Source organism: Accipiter gentilis, chromosome 8 (assembly GCF_929443795.1).
Source record: "Accipiter gentilis chromosome 8, bAccGen1.1, whole genome shotgun sequence".
In the NCBI taxonomy this organism is placed as follows: domain Eukaryota; kingdom Metazoa; phylum Chordata; class Aves; order Accipitriformes; family Accipitridae; genus Astur; species Astur gentilis.
Window position 1 is genome coordinate 29457466 of NC_064887.1, and position 14868 is coordinate 29472333.

Here is a 14868-nt window from a genome sequence, read left to right on the forward strand (position 1 = left end):
AATAAATGAGGAAGTGCTGAGGTCATATCACATGTAGTTATCAAGTATCATGTTTTAAAAGCATCAATTCTATGGCCCCCAGCATGGTAATACTGGCTGTTAATCCTCAGGAATGGCTGGTACAATGTGTTGATTAGAGTGTAATAGTTTAATCATCTCTCAGTGTTAGGAGTTCATGTTGTAGTTTCACAGATCATGAAATGTGTCTGTTTAAGATATGAGCACATTATCTTTTCTTCTCTTTTTTTTGCAGAAGGCACTATGTAACCATGCTTATTTTATCTCTGTCTCTCTTTTACCTGCATTATGGTGCTCATTAGCAGGATCATACAGGGCACAGGGGCAGTCAAAGATTATGTTTATTACAGGGAGAAAAAAAAGCATTTTATTATTGGAAATGCTTTTGCATTGCAAGTTAAGGAGTGTAAACCATTCCTATCACTTCTAAACACTGTACCCAATCAGTTGTTAGCTGTAGAGCTTATTGCCATTGTGCAAAGGACAGCAAATTGACAATGTTTCTTAAATAAGTTATTACAGCAATATGAAAACTGAAAAGGCATCTTCTGAGTATATTCTCTCTTTAAGGTTTTGTGTTTATTTTTAGATTCATGAAACTGAGTTTAAGTAGATATATCAGTGTCTCAGAAGAACAGAAGGGAAATGAGAAGTTAGTGATTAAAACAGGTAGTCAGGAATGTGGCTTTTGGGTCTGATCCTCCCTAGGTGTATTAGTACACTCCCCTGAAGTCAGTAGAGCTTGGCCGATTTATACAAACTGCAGATCTGCACTTTGCCAAAGGACATACTTTGTAACAGTTCAGCGAACCTTATTTCCTTTTTTTTTTTTTTTTTTTTTTTTTTTTTACTAACAGTTAGTTAGGTTTGAAAATGCACACTTTAGGCTTGGAAGGCTTTACTAAGCCAATGGGACTGTGCCTCCATTAGATAAGCCAGACATAACCCTCTCTCACAGCATCTGTGCAAGCCTTGAAGGGAAGTGAGGACTGGGAAGTGTAGTGTGAGGAGACAAAGGCATAATTGTCACTTGGCAAGGGGAAAACAGGGAACTTGTTTTTGCAATACTACACTAAGACTCACAGAGATGCTTACCTGGTAATGTAGAATTTATTAAATACTCCTATTAATTCCAATTATTAAGCTACAAACCCAGGAAAAGATAATCTTTTTGGACAGAGGATAAGAACCAACTTCTTAGACAAAATTAGATACTTGATAAAATACTTGATAAAATAAACAGTTCCTTTCCTTTCCTTGATTTGTAGCCAGGGACAGCAGAGGGGCAGCGGTGCTGTCTTTAAGGGGAGAATAATGGACAACTAATACCCAAAGAAGGCGGTATGAGGAGAAAAAGAATAATAACACGTTGCTAAGGACCTCCCAGATGAATTATTAAAACCACTTTATTAAATATAAAATCATCGTCTTTGCCCCTTGCCTTTCATTTTTTACCTTCCAGAAGACCTTTCAATGCCTTTTGTCTTCTGATGATTCTTCATCCATCATAGAAAATACTATGCCAAAATAGGACTGTTCTATTTCATCATGGCAACGTGTCTCACAGGATGTGGATGAGGGTCGCTCCAGCTCAACTAGAAAAGACCTTTCTTCTCCACCCATAAAAAAGAAAATATTTTTTCCTTCTTTATGTAAAAATGTTGTTAAAAAAGCTAAACTAAATCTAAAGCTAAAACCAACAGACTTGGAAACAATGATGGTAATGGAGTATTTTTTCATGTGAGCAGACATTTTCCCCAATCAACCCTCTCCCATGAGCAACCTAAAATTATAGCAATGTTAAATATTATGATTAACTCCAGTTTTAAGAGGCAGGCTACTTCAGTCAGTTGGATCATTGCATTCACAAAGTCTGCTGAAGTGTAGACTACCCAAAAGGAGCATCTGACAGGGTGAAAGCTAAACCATGGGATAAGTGACTTCACTGCAGGAAAAAGCTGAAAGAAAAAATTGATTGTGAAGGGTGGTAGGATAGCAGCAGGCAGGAAGGCAGACAGGAAAATTACTGATATATGGAAACAAGAAAAAAAAAAAAAGGATAAACGTGCAGTCAAGTGTGCTTCTCATTTTTTCCCCAGTAATTAAGGCCCTTTTAAATAGAAGTTTATTTAGGTTCAAAACTTATAAACCAACTTGTAAATTATCCTACTTATGCAAATAGATTCACTGATTAATAAAATTCTGTTAATAGGATTCAGTCTGCATATGTTATGTGGACTGAGCTACCATAACAATTCACAAAGCATAGGATGTTCACAATAACAGTGATCCTGTGATTTAATAACTCCTTTTTTACCTCATTAGAGATGGGGACATGAGTCAAAAAGAAGTTATGGGGGACATTTTTGAAGTGTCAAAGTACCATAAAATGCTTTGAAAGGCTGTATTTCAATTCTGAATACTTTTGAAAGTCTGATCCTTAATGGCTTGTCTCCAGTGAAATAACATGTCTAAAAGAGAGGTGGCCTGTAAAATCACATTTACTTGCATTTCCTAAGAACTGGAATATACTGCTTTTAAGATAGTTTGCTATCTTCACCAAATGAGTCAATATACATTGATCTTTAAATATATCTTTGCCTTCAGGTCCTAGATATGAAAGTAAGAAACTCTGATTCTTATTTAATCTTCATACTATCCATGTTGAGAGATAATGAGAGTGCTTGTATTTGTTTCAACATAAATTTAAAAGTTATATGAATATTGACTTTTGCTGGTTTTATTCCAATATTACCACTAAAAATGAAGTTACCTTTCTACTTTGAAAGAGTTAAAATGTTCAATTTTAGAATTGCAAAAGTTCAAATTTAAAAATATTAGTTCATGAAAAAACAAATTGGAAGTTAATTTTTGCTGCAACAATACCATAACTACATAATTAAAAACTTTTTTTTTTCAGATGAATTCAAATTATTTATGAAAAGGCTGCCCATGAATTATTTCCTGAACACATCTACTGTAATGCATTTGTGGACAATGGATTCTAATTTTCAACGTCGCTATGAGCAACTAGAAAACAGCATGAAGCAACTCTTCCTCAAGGCACAGAAAACTGTTCACAAGCTCTTTGGTCTTAGTAAGAGATGCCATAAACAGCCACTCATCCGCATGCCAAGGCAGAGGTAAGAAAGCCTACAAAAACCTGAGAAACTGTAACTGCTGTCTTGACACTAAAATCTCCTTAAGGACATAGAAGTGGGAATGTGAGTAACATACGGTACATGCACAATATACAGACCTAATATTTGTAGGAGTTGAACAATCCCAGCTTTCAATATTGCTCTATTCATGTTTTCCTAAATACAATGGGAAAGGTCAAAATAAAACCTGGTTTGTATATGACTGTGCAACTTAAATATAACATGAGCATACAGATTAATCCCATTTGGTCTGCCTCTGTTTTACAGAACCATATTTAGTGGAACTTGGCCAAGTGTAAAAGTGCCAAATAATTGTATACTGAATACTGAATACCTATTCTGAAGCAAGTACAGCTATTTTAAGAACTTTCCAGGTCATTATACAGTATATACCACATACTATTGATTTCTTGTCTCATTTGTCAGATATGAATTAGAATTGAAAGGATGCCTAAGGAAAGGAAATAGGAGTGGTTTAGTCCTTCCTAGAAACAGAGAGATCCTGAAAGCTAGCTAGTCAAATCTATATTAACATAAAGTGGTTATAGTTGATTGCTGGTTGAAAATTGCTTTATTGAAATTAGTGGAATGACACTAGAGTAAATCTGAAATGAATGAGCTTTTAAGTATGTTATTCTTCCGAGCGCAAGCATTGTGGGCCTGGTCCAGTGACTCCTGCATTTAGCATGTATCTCCGTCAATTTTAAGGAAATCTAGTTTAGGTTCAGTGTTTCAGAACAGCCAAGGGTACTTTACTGTCCCCTGCTTTCAGCTCTCCTATTGCAAGCTAAGGATCCATCAATTTTACTTTTCCTTTTAGTGGCACTTGGCTAACCCTTCCCCTTTTTCTTTCAGAAGGAGACAACTGTTATGGCTCTCATGCTCCCCTTTTTCTACATATTGTGCTTTTCTTTGTGATCTGTTAGTTGAAAGAAAAAATGTATTTTTCACTTGTGGGGTCATTTCATAATTAGGAAACAATCCACTAAGGAAGGTTATATAGTGACTCCAGTGCTTCAACATCATCTCCTGTGTTTCTTGGGAATGACCTGAATGAGCATTCTGCCAAAGAGATGATTCAACATGAAAGATGTCAGCAGGACCTCAGAGCTTTTTAAAATACAAGGAACAAAATCCAACCTCACTTTCTTTTTTTTCCATACCAAAATTTAAAATAATCAGGTCTTGCAAAGTAACCACTATAGGGTTTTGGTTGCCATTGGCAAATGGCAATGATACAGTACAGATGAACTGAGATATCAAAAGCAAAGAGCAATTGAAACAATTGATCAAAACACACCTTTCTTGTTATATGAAGGATTTTTTTTTTTCAAATGCAAAACTTGTGAGTTCGTGGTTTATCAGTTAATAAAAAGATGTGGCGCTATGCAAAAAAAAGATGTGGACAGGCTGGAAAGGGTCCAGAGAAGGGCCACAAAGATGATCAAAGGACTGGGAAGCCTGCCATATGAGGAAACGCTGAGAGAACTGGGTTTGTTCAGCCTTGAGTAAAGAAGGCTTAGGGGAGACCTTACCACCATGTTCCAGTATTTAAAGGCTGGCTACGAACCAGACGGAAACTCCCTTTTTACAAGAAGTCACATGGAAAAGTTGAGGGGTAATGGGTACAGGTTACTCCTGGGGAGATTCCAATTAGACACAAGAGGAAAATTTTTCACAATGAGAACAACTAGCCGTTGGAAGAATCTCCCTGGGGGTGTGGTGGATTCCCCAATGCTCGACTCTTTTAAGATTCAGCTGGACAGGGTGCTGGACCATCTTCTCCAGACTGTGCTTTTGCCAAGAAAGGTTGGACCAGATGATCCTTGAGGTCCCTTCCAACCTGGTATTCTATGATAATACATTTTACTAGCAATGAGTTTGCCTGTTTTACAGGGAGTTGTAATAAACTTTCCTAACAGTTTGATTTTGCAATGCATGTCTAACTTAGGAATATCATAACTTAGTTTTAAGATAATTATGTCCCATTTTAGCGACTACCCTAACATTTTTTCCAGTCAGTACAGACTGAGATTGGACATATGATGACATAATGATGACCAATAGATGGCTCAAAGATCAGTGCTAAAGGCAGGTTTGGAATACTTAGCTAGTGGGATGCATTTGCTAAAAGAGAGCATTTTCAAAGGCTGGATTCCATCTGACTACCTGGGAAAATTGCCTTCTGACATCAAGGCTTTTATGGCTGATAAGAAGAGCTTTAAACTGAGAAGTGAGGGGGAAAGGTCAAAAGAAACTGCTTTAATTTTGAAACCTGGTTAAAAAAACCCTGATAGACCAAGATACTGAAATGGATAAAGGAATATCAGCGGTGAAAAGATGGATAGTGAGGTGAAAGAAAACACAGCTATTGATTGAATAGTATTCAGGTACTTCTCATGGTGAAAGTCTCCCTAATCCAAAAAAGGTAGTGGATTTTTCAATACAGAACTACTAACAGGTAAGCATGCAAATGAATAGCAGATAATGCAATGGAGAATGAATACCTGGGTAATGCAATGGAGAAACATGAATTATTGCTCAGCCTGTACAAACAGACATTTCAGCAGGAAATGAGTGGAATAACCCCCAAACCAAGTACTAAAATTTCTTGTGTTTAAGGGAAGCAAAAATCACAGCTTCGTGTTCCAGTGATATTCTAGGCTTCAAAGAAATGAGAAGGGGGAATTGGAACAAAATGCATTCCTTCCTAAAGGCTTTCCAAACAACTCCTTCAGATTACTGTTTGGGCTCTGCTATTGATGGTTAAGGGTGAATTTTATTATAGAAGGAAAAATGAGACAGATTTAATGGAGATATAAATACTATTTAAATTGTACTTCACGCGCACTTGTCTTTTCAGATACAAAATAAAGAGCCAATGCTTCAGTTTTTAATAAAGGTCATGATGCTGGCAGTGAGTAAAAACAAAGTAACTGTGCTAGTATTTAATTTTACACTGTATTTCACAAGTCAACATAAGATATATACAAAGGATTTTTAAAGGAATATCTCAGAAGTGAGAGCTGGTTTTCTCTTTCATGAAGCTGGGAGTTATGTCCTAAAAGTTTAATATAATTCATGAAACTTTCTATGAGACTGAGTTTTATAGGAATTTATAGAAATTTTATAGGAATAAATTGCCATATACATGTTTATATCTGGCATGTAGTCTGCCAGAAATCATTCCGTCACACTTGAAGGAGCTCTTACATACAGTCAAGGTTATAATTAATTACTGAAAATACCTGTCTCTTTTCTCAGGCCTCAAAATTTTGTTACTGAACATGAAACAAATTGTTGCTTGATTGTTTTTAAATGGGATTCAATTAATCAGTTAGATCAAGTTGCTTGCAACTTTTTCCATATTTCCTGAAGAACCAAGCCACTTAATAATCATAAAACTAAATTACATTTATATTTTAATTTTCTAATCCTTGAACAAAAATACCTTTGAATCCTCTCCTAACATCATTGTTCATAGTAGAAAAGAGTCAATCAACTGCAAGTTTAAGAAACTACATTCCTGTGTCTCCTTTTCAAACACAGTTTATATTCTTCAGCTAGAATAATGTACAAATAGTTTTCTTTCAGTCTGCACTAGCGATCGGAACAATGTCTTTTTTGCTGCAGCACTTTTGTATACGCTGGGGATGGGAACAGGATTGCTATTCTTATTTTATTCTGTTCATTGCAAATCTTTTCAAGTTCCAGATGTTCTTCCCAGATTTTAAGCTTTCTTTCATTAACATGAAGCAGACCATTGTTCCTTTTCCTGAAAGTCAAATCATGCCAAGATACATCAAAAGTCCATAGATTTCCATTATAAACCATTATGGTACTGCTGAGTTTAACTTTTAAAATTCACCTGAATTAATCAATACAGTTTCTGTAATCAGTGAAGTATTTACTTGTCTGAGTTCAAAGAAAAATACCAACTGAAAATTCAAAACCAACGGGAGCACAGAAATTACTATGTAAATAATGTGTTCCCATGTTATATAGAGGGATGGAATGATAAAACATTAAATTTCAAGAGATAAAGAGAAAAACAAGATTAAAAAAAATTCACTCTGAAAAAGAAACTTGACGTTCTGTGGAGTAATGCTACCAGGTGAGCTACTGCCTCTATGCATTTGAGGCTCTGCTCCTTCAGAAGGCTCAAGTGATTATTACTAATACGTTTTCATTGCATTGACACATTAGCCTTAAAAACTTGCAGTATCATATGCTCATTCATTGTGTTTGCTTGGCCAGAGTCTACTACATGCAGCAATTGTTATTCCACTAGATGGCCAGCTCTTGCTGCAGTTTTTATACAGGAAAGTTGCTGAAACACCGCTAGTGGCACAATACATTTTGCTTTGCAGGAATCTGTAGGTGTTGTAAAATGTATATAGAAGAGGTTTTGAAACAGTGTTAGAAGCACAACACATTTTGCTTTGTAGGAATCAAGATGACGTGCAAACTCACATGTGTGCCTAAGCTCATCATGTATATTTCTGTATTAGGACCATCAGGTGCAAGGAACAATTGTTAATCTTCAGAAGCAGTTTGCATATGGCATCTGTGGTCTAGTACATCTACTCTGAGAAAAGGACTGATGTAGTCATTAAGTTAGTCCAAACTCTCTATTCCAGCAGCATCTTTCTCAGATGAGGTGGGAAAGTAATGCCCTATTACAGGCAGCAAAGGTCAGGCTACCTCATAGCTTAGGCTAAGCACTGAGACTCATACCTGCACTGAAAGATGAGATCTGTGCATGCATAATCTCATGTTAACGTCACCTTTGGACTGAATCTTCTCATTTTGCAAAGACAAAATAAGTGGAGGGAATAAAGAAGTATCAATTATACTCAATAGGGATGTCCATATAGGACACTGTAGCTCACATATGCAATGGGAAGAGGTAAAGCAGTGAGCAAAGTTGTGGTTATACAATTGTCACTGTGTTATGGGGAGGGAAAGTTGGTTTTGTCTCTGTTTTGGTTAACATATCGGTAAGATTTCTTTTCAAACATGATGACTATATGCTGAGAAGCTGAAAATCACAGGAACAGAAGACCTGATCCTACCCATGAATTGCTGTCAGTGAAACACCTGAACCAGAGCTGAGGGTAAGCAGGCACTTACATCCACCCAAATCATGGAACAAAAATGACAAAACTGGAATATCTATGCTTAAGAGCATAAAAGAAATATAAACTGTGTTGGTGGAGGAGAATGTTCACATCTTCACTTTCCCAACTATTTTTTCAATAAGAATGGCAATGATTTCCTGTGATTGGATTTAATATTCAAACACTACTGAAAGACATTGAAGACAAGGAAAAACTTCCATTTCTTCTTTCAGAAGTACCAGTTCAGCACTTGATTTCATTCTTTTCTGTGTCATTCAAATTGGTTCCTTGGCTAATGTTACCCATTTGAGTGAATGCACTCAGTATAGTAGATTGCTATATATACAAACCTTATTTGTATGCAGTTTAAATCACTTCATAATGAAAAAGCATTGCTTAAGTCCAAATTTAACCAGAAGAATTTGTGATTTAATAAAGACATAAACAAAAGTATTAAAAGGAGAAACATAATGTAAATACAACAATAAGCCAGTGGAAAAAATTACATCTTCCTTGGCATAATAACAAAATGGAAATCTGCTGCAGCAAACTGCAACTGAAGATTATGAGCAACTCAAGTAAATAAGACTTTTAATTTTAAAAGACCAAGGTACAACATTTGCACACAAAAGCATTTAATCTTAAATAAAATGTCAGTGTTTGAATTTTTCAAAAGACTGGATGCTTAATATTACCATATAATTTACAGTGAAGATGTTGGTTATACCAAAAGTCTAGCCAGTATTTTAAAGGATCTTATTCTGGTAATGCTAGCTGAAGGCAAATACCGACAAAACTATGTAATAAATTTTAAAAAATACTTTAATTATCATATAAAAATCCTTGTTTCTGAAAGGAAATCCATTCTCAGCAACCTTATGTTTGAAACATGTCCTTATCTTCATAAAGGATTTTTTTTTAAGAAACATACTCTGAAGCTAATGTAGATTTAGAAGGAGTTCATCACCAGGGGCAGTGAATGGCTGCATCAAACAGAACAGTTGCAGAGAGAATTCTGGCTTTCAAACCCAGAATTTATTCTGAAATTTCCCAGAGAATGCACCACAGGCAGCTATAAAAGGAGGAATAGCCATGAATTTGCATTTTTTTATTATTTTCCTCTTCCTTTTGAATTTCACAGACCAAAAAATTCACATGCCCTCGGAGCACCACGGGGCCTGAATACTGTAAAAACACTTCAGAGAAGGGACTTGTATCTTAGCCTTCTCTTCAGTCCATATGCAGAAAAAAGATTTAAGATATCTGACTCTTTTATAGTATTTGTAAACACAGTTCATCAGAATACTGAGGCCTTGAAACCTGTTTTCTTCAGAATGCTTCAGAACGAAATATAGACAAAAAAAGATAGTGTAGATTAATCCCATGCCCTCAGGATGTTACATGGGATTAGTTCCTTATGTCCCAAAGTTGGTAATCAGCTACTTTAGATTGCTTTGCTATAAGTTTAATTGATTCATGGGCACAAAATTACTAAGGAATAAAATCTTCCACCAAGGAAGCCACAAAGTTCAATACATGGAAGCTCACAGTACGTCACACAGTTTTTTCTTTTCGAAGCACATTTGTGGCATTGGATATAAGGGAGAAAATCTAATTATACATCACTTAGCAGACTGCTAGAATGAAGGCGAACAGTGAGTCTAGATGAAAATTTTCTTACAGAAAGACAGGGTAAGGCAGCAAAAGCTCAGTTGACTGGACTGGGTCTAATGTATATGATGCTTCTGAACAAGAGGTGCTAAACAAGCAATATTCTATCTGGTTTTAGAACATCTTCTTCTTTTAATAGAGTACAATGTGTCATAGAGATATTTCTAAACAAAAATCATTCCAAGAAAGAACAAAGAAAAATGTACTTAGATTGTACATAATTTTGTATTATTAAAAATACCAGATTTTTTTTAAATCTGCTTCAATTAAAATATTGCATGTGGGAGTTAAAAATGGATTTGCAAGTTTCATTGTAAAGGAACACCTCTCCAGTGGAAATTTTGATTTGATCTAACACACCAGGTGCACAAGTGAAAGTTGCATGCCACTGAAAAGGAAGGTGATAAGATGAAAGTGTGTGAGATAAAATGAAGGTCAGTTTGGCAGTGGTTGCTTTACTAAACTGAATAATAAGTCTGTATCTTTTCTCAAAGGAAATAAAATGATCCACTCCGAGGTGATACCTTTAATTGGATTGGGGATTAGAGTTATTTAAAACTAACGTGACAGACATAAAATATGATATACAGGACTGCAAATAATAGGTCTGATAACAATGACAAGCTAAGATAAACTCTTGTGTATATGTGTGTTTTCACACATATTTTAATAGCTGTCTATACATGGGGCAGACTGCTCTTAGTATCTGTCCTTGTAATATGTTTTCTTCAAGGAGATTTGTTTTTCTAATGTTCCAGCACTTTATTACATGCTCATAGAGGCTGTTCTTGATCACATGCTGCACATGAAAATTCTTCCAGCCTCCCCACAACTCCACTTTTGATTTTTTTGATGAATAGCAACATTAGAATGAAGTAATTTAACCATATCATAAAGTGCTGTGCAACTAGTAGACAGGTTATATTAATGTCACAGAGCAGGAGTATGCCTGCTTCCATGCTCTGGAAATACCATACGTGCAATATGTAGAATGAAGTCACGTCTCTCATGCCAATGTTTTGTCTTTTTAAATTATGGACTACTTACCAGTGCAACTGTACCCTGATAGTAGTGCTTTAGCAATTATATTTTACATGTTGTCACATGATACAAAATGTTAAAAAAAGAAAATTATCTTAGCAGAAATCATCTCACATGAAAGGAGTTGTTAGACCAATATAGTATGATATGATAACAATATTAATTTAATATTGTAGGATTTTGTATTACACCTTGTTCTGAGACTTGTAATACTAAAATATGATTGCTGAATCACTAACCACTATTACAGTACTGCTGCACTGGCAAACAGTTTATACTTTAAAAGGACAAAACTTTGGCATGAGAAATGTGACTTCATTCCATGTACTGCCCATCTATTATATAATACTGCTGAATATTGAGACAATACCTTAGAGGAAACAGTATTTAGAAATGCAACAGCAGAAGATGACTGAAGTAAATAATTTCACTCAAGAAGAATGACTACTTTAGTGTCAATCTCATTCTTGTGGGCTCTCTTCTAAGACTAACGGGGTGATATGAATGGAAATCCCATATTTCTTTGGAAAACCAATTTCCTCTGTGCAGTCCAGTTCTGAGAAGGGAAAGTTGGGCTCAATTTCCCATTCTCTCTCATCAAACAGTATGTAGGGTATCCATTTTTTTCAGATCTGCTAACACTCATTGCCTCTGTCCCTTCCACCTACCAAAAATCCCTTGTTGTTACCAACACAAATGCCCAAACTTCCTTTTTTTTCCCCAGGCAAATTTTGTAATGTAATTGGTGCTATCCATACTGGAGCCTGAAAATTTGAAGACAATAAAACCCAGTAGCTTAAAATGGCATTTTATTTTACAGAAATGTGGTATTAAAAAAAAAAAAAAAAAGTGCAGATTAAGAAAAAGCTGCTGCAGAATTTTGGCTGTAAAGATACAGTATTCAGCACATGTAATCCCCAGTGTAGATCTACAATACTGAGGGGCTCGCTTTTGGCCTTTTGATTTTTACTGTGACCAAACTGCTGTAAAGGACCTTCCCTCAGGCCAAATTTAAAGATATCTTAATCACCTATCCACATGAATCACTTGTAGAAACAACATCAGAGCCAACACTGTGGTGACTCACAAGGCTTGCAAGCCTACACTTTAAAATAATTACTTGACATGTAGATAGATCCTGGCACACATTTCTGGGCTTGGCAGCTTCTGTTTGCTCCTACCCTGATGACCATCTGTCTTTGTAGTCAAGACATGTGACATAATGGCTACAATCCTCTCTAGGTAGCACCCCCTGCCTTAAAGCATCATGATAATGTACACTGCAAATGCAACTGGAGGTCAGGCAAGGACACTGATGTGAGATATTGGATCTTGGAACACCTTGGGCTTCTGGCTATTCCCAAGTCCAGAAAGTTGCAGCATCTTCTAGATTTCACCTGTATAATAAAAGCATATTTGAACATTGATTTATCTGATCCAGAAGAGTATAAAACGTACCATAAGGGCACATCTTTTATCATCTATAAGTTACTAAGTAAGACAGGAGAAAAATAAGAAAGAATGATCTTTGATAGTCAGTCTCCAGCATCAGGCTTCCTCTGTGGAGTCACCAAAGTCCCTCTGTCTGCGCCCACCATAGTACAACAGGGCCGACAATAGGCTGACAATATCACACCCCCCTTGCTCTCTTTTATCTATTGTGTTTCTTTAGAGTGATACACAGACAGTCCCTCGCTATGTGTTTTTACAGCATGTCAGAGTAGGGCCCCAGTCTCAGCTCAGGCTGGGATGAATTGCTGTAACATAAATGCTTTTCTGGTCTGTGCTATTGAGAATAAAAATATGTCTCCTCTGTGGGAAGGTGGCATTAATGCAAAGCATAAGAAAGCTTTGATATGAGTGCAGAATAAAAGATTGGACTTGAGGGCGGTCGGGGGATATTGCCATGCATATCCATATTTCAGGCAAAACCTTTCATCGTTCTGATGCCTCACTTTGACAAAGAGGTCTCTTCTTGTCAGGTTATGTCTGTCAGCACTCTGAAAACAAGATTTCAGGCTTGGAATCAGAAGAACTTCTTAATTAAACAAGTCAAAGAACCATGAGATATGGATTGACACAGAAATGAACACATACAAGCAAGTGTCTTAAATTTCTCACCTGTGTTAAGTCATATGCAATTTACTCTGTTAGCTCACTCAGAAGGCAAGATACTAATTCTCCAAGGGGACATGAAATGCCAGACATTAACCTTCAGGCCTGTGCCTCAGGTCATCTTAGCTAAAGACATATGATAGCTTTGTCTTTAGAGAATTTTGAAGATTGGATAGTTTCAGTCCTGCAGATGGTGGGTTTTCAAGCTTTTGATTTTTAAAAATGCTTTGAAAAGTACTGTAAGCCTGCATCTGAATTGTTTGCATTGTCTCATATGTACTCTTCTGTTCCTTTCAAAAAAAACCAAATAAACAAAAAATCCTTTGCTTCCAGAATGCACCACTCCCATTATGTCTTAAGTGTTTCCAAATGACATAGTTCTGGAAACAATTTTCCTATCTGGCCAATACATACAGGTAGGATCATGAAAAGCCTTACTCAAAGTTTGATATGGCTGTTTCATACTATGTGGTTCTTCCATTTGCAACACAAAGAAAGAAATATCTAATATAGCTTCCAGGTCATTCATAGTTAGTCATTCTTTTGTATTTACAGTCTATTATGTCTTTTATAGACCAAAAATACATTTTTTTTGTGTAATAGGTTCTCTATTTTCTTACATGCTTTTGATAAGAGCGAAATAAATGAATAGAAAGAATAAGGTGCATATTGAAGTGTAAAGGGTAGGAAGACATTTCTGAACTTGAACTGCTAGATAAGAATTCAGTTTGTGCATAGTTGCTATGCATACTGTCAAGGGTAGAGTAGTTTATGGACAGAAACAGTAGGAAAAAAATTATACATAAAGGTAGTTAATTTTTGGAAACATAAAAAAAAACCTCTGAAAAATTAAAAATTTCAAATTATGAATTCAATACTGGTATCTTATGCATTTAGCTATATAGAGATTGGTAAAAACAATGTACAGTTCATTTACCCCAAAGAATACCAAGTAGCAAACTCAACAGCTCTACTGACAGCAATGGTATGACATTAGCCAGAAACTGTCTTTGCCCCCTCCCCTTGTCTTTCTCCCTTCTTGCCTTCCTCAGTTTCTGAATGAGTTTAGCACTCCAGAGAGGTGCCAGGCAGACAGCTCAGGAGCATCTAGCCCTCTGATGTGCTCCCAGAGAGACAGGATTGGTAGCAGGCCCAGGCTTGCACTGTCTTGCCAACATGTCTCAATTTTCACTGGGAGGGATCATAGCTGGAGGGTGTGAGAGAAAGTCCATGATAAATAATAAACTCCGTAGCGTTGTATTCCTTGGCTTCTCAGCTGAGAGCATCGGCAAGGGCGTCAGTTGTGGTGGTGATGTGTGCTGTGTGGACAGATGTCACCCAGGGAAAAGCTTTATTGTTGAGGTATTCACCTCATATTTTGTGTTGTCAGAACATTTACATTCCTGACAGATTTCTTATAAACTTAATGTAGCTCAAGGGCTGTACTCAGAGACTCCAGCTAACACAAACTAACTCCAGAGTTTTCAGCTCAGTTTGTCTGGTATGTGGCAATATCTAGTGAGGTAGAACCTTGTTTCTGATATGTCTATATACAATTTGGATATTTTTTGTATCTCAAAAGATATTCCAAGTATTTAATAAGCAGCAGATTATCGTCTCTTACTCTGGTTAATATTAGAGTTAGAAAAATTTCAAGAGTGGGTTCTGCTATCCTTATTCAGGCTGACCAAGTTGCTTGTACCTGGAATAGGATTATTTGCTTTCAGACTACTTACCAAACA

The 14868-nt window shown here is 36.3% G+C and overlaps 1 protein-coding gene across 3 annotated transcripts in view; it reads left to right on the forward strand.

Moving 5' to 3' along the window:
* BRINP3 (BMP/retinoic acid inducible neural specific 3) overlaps positions 1–14868 on the forward strand; it is a 243523-nt gene that overhangs the window by 199725 nt on the left and 28930 nt on the right. For all 3 annotated transcript variants that reach the window (XM_049808658.1, XM_049808660.1, XM_049808659.1), the window contains exon 7: positions 2939–3161. In XM_049808658.1, the coding sequence (XP_049664615.1) occupies positions 2939–3161 (223 nt within the window). The remainder of the gene's footprint in view (positions 1–2938; positions 3162–14868) is intronic.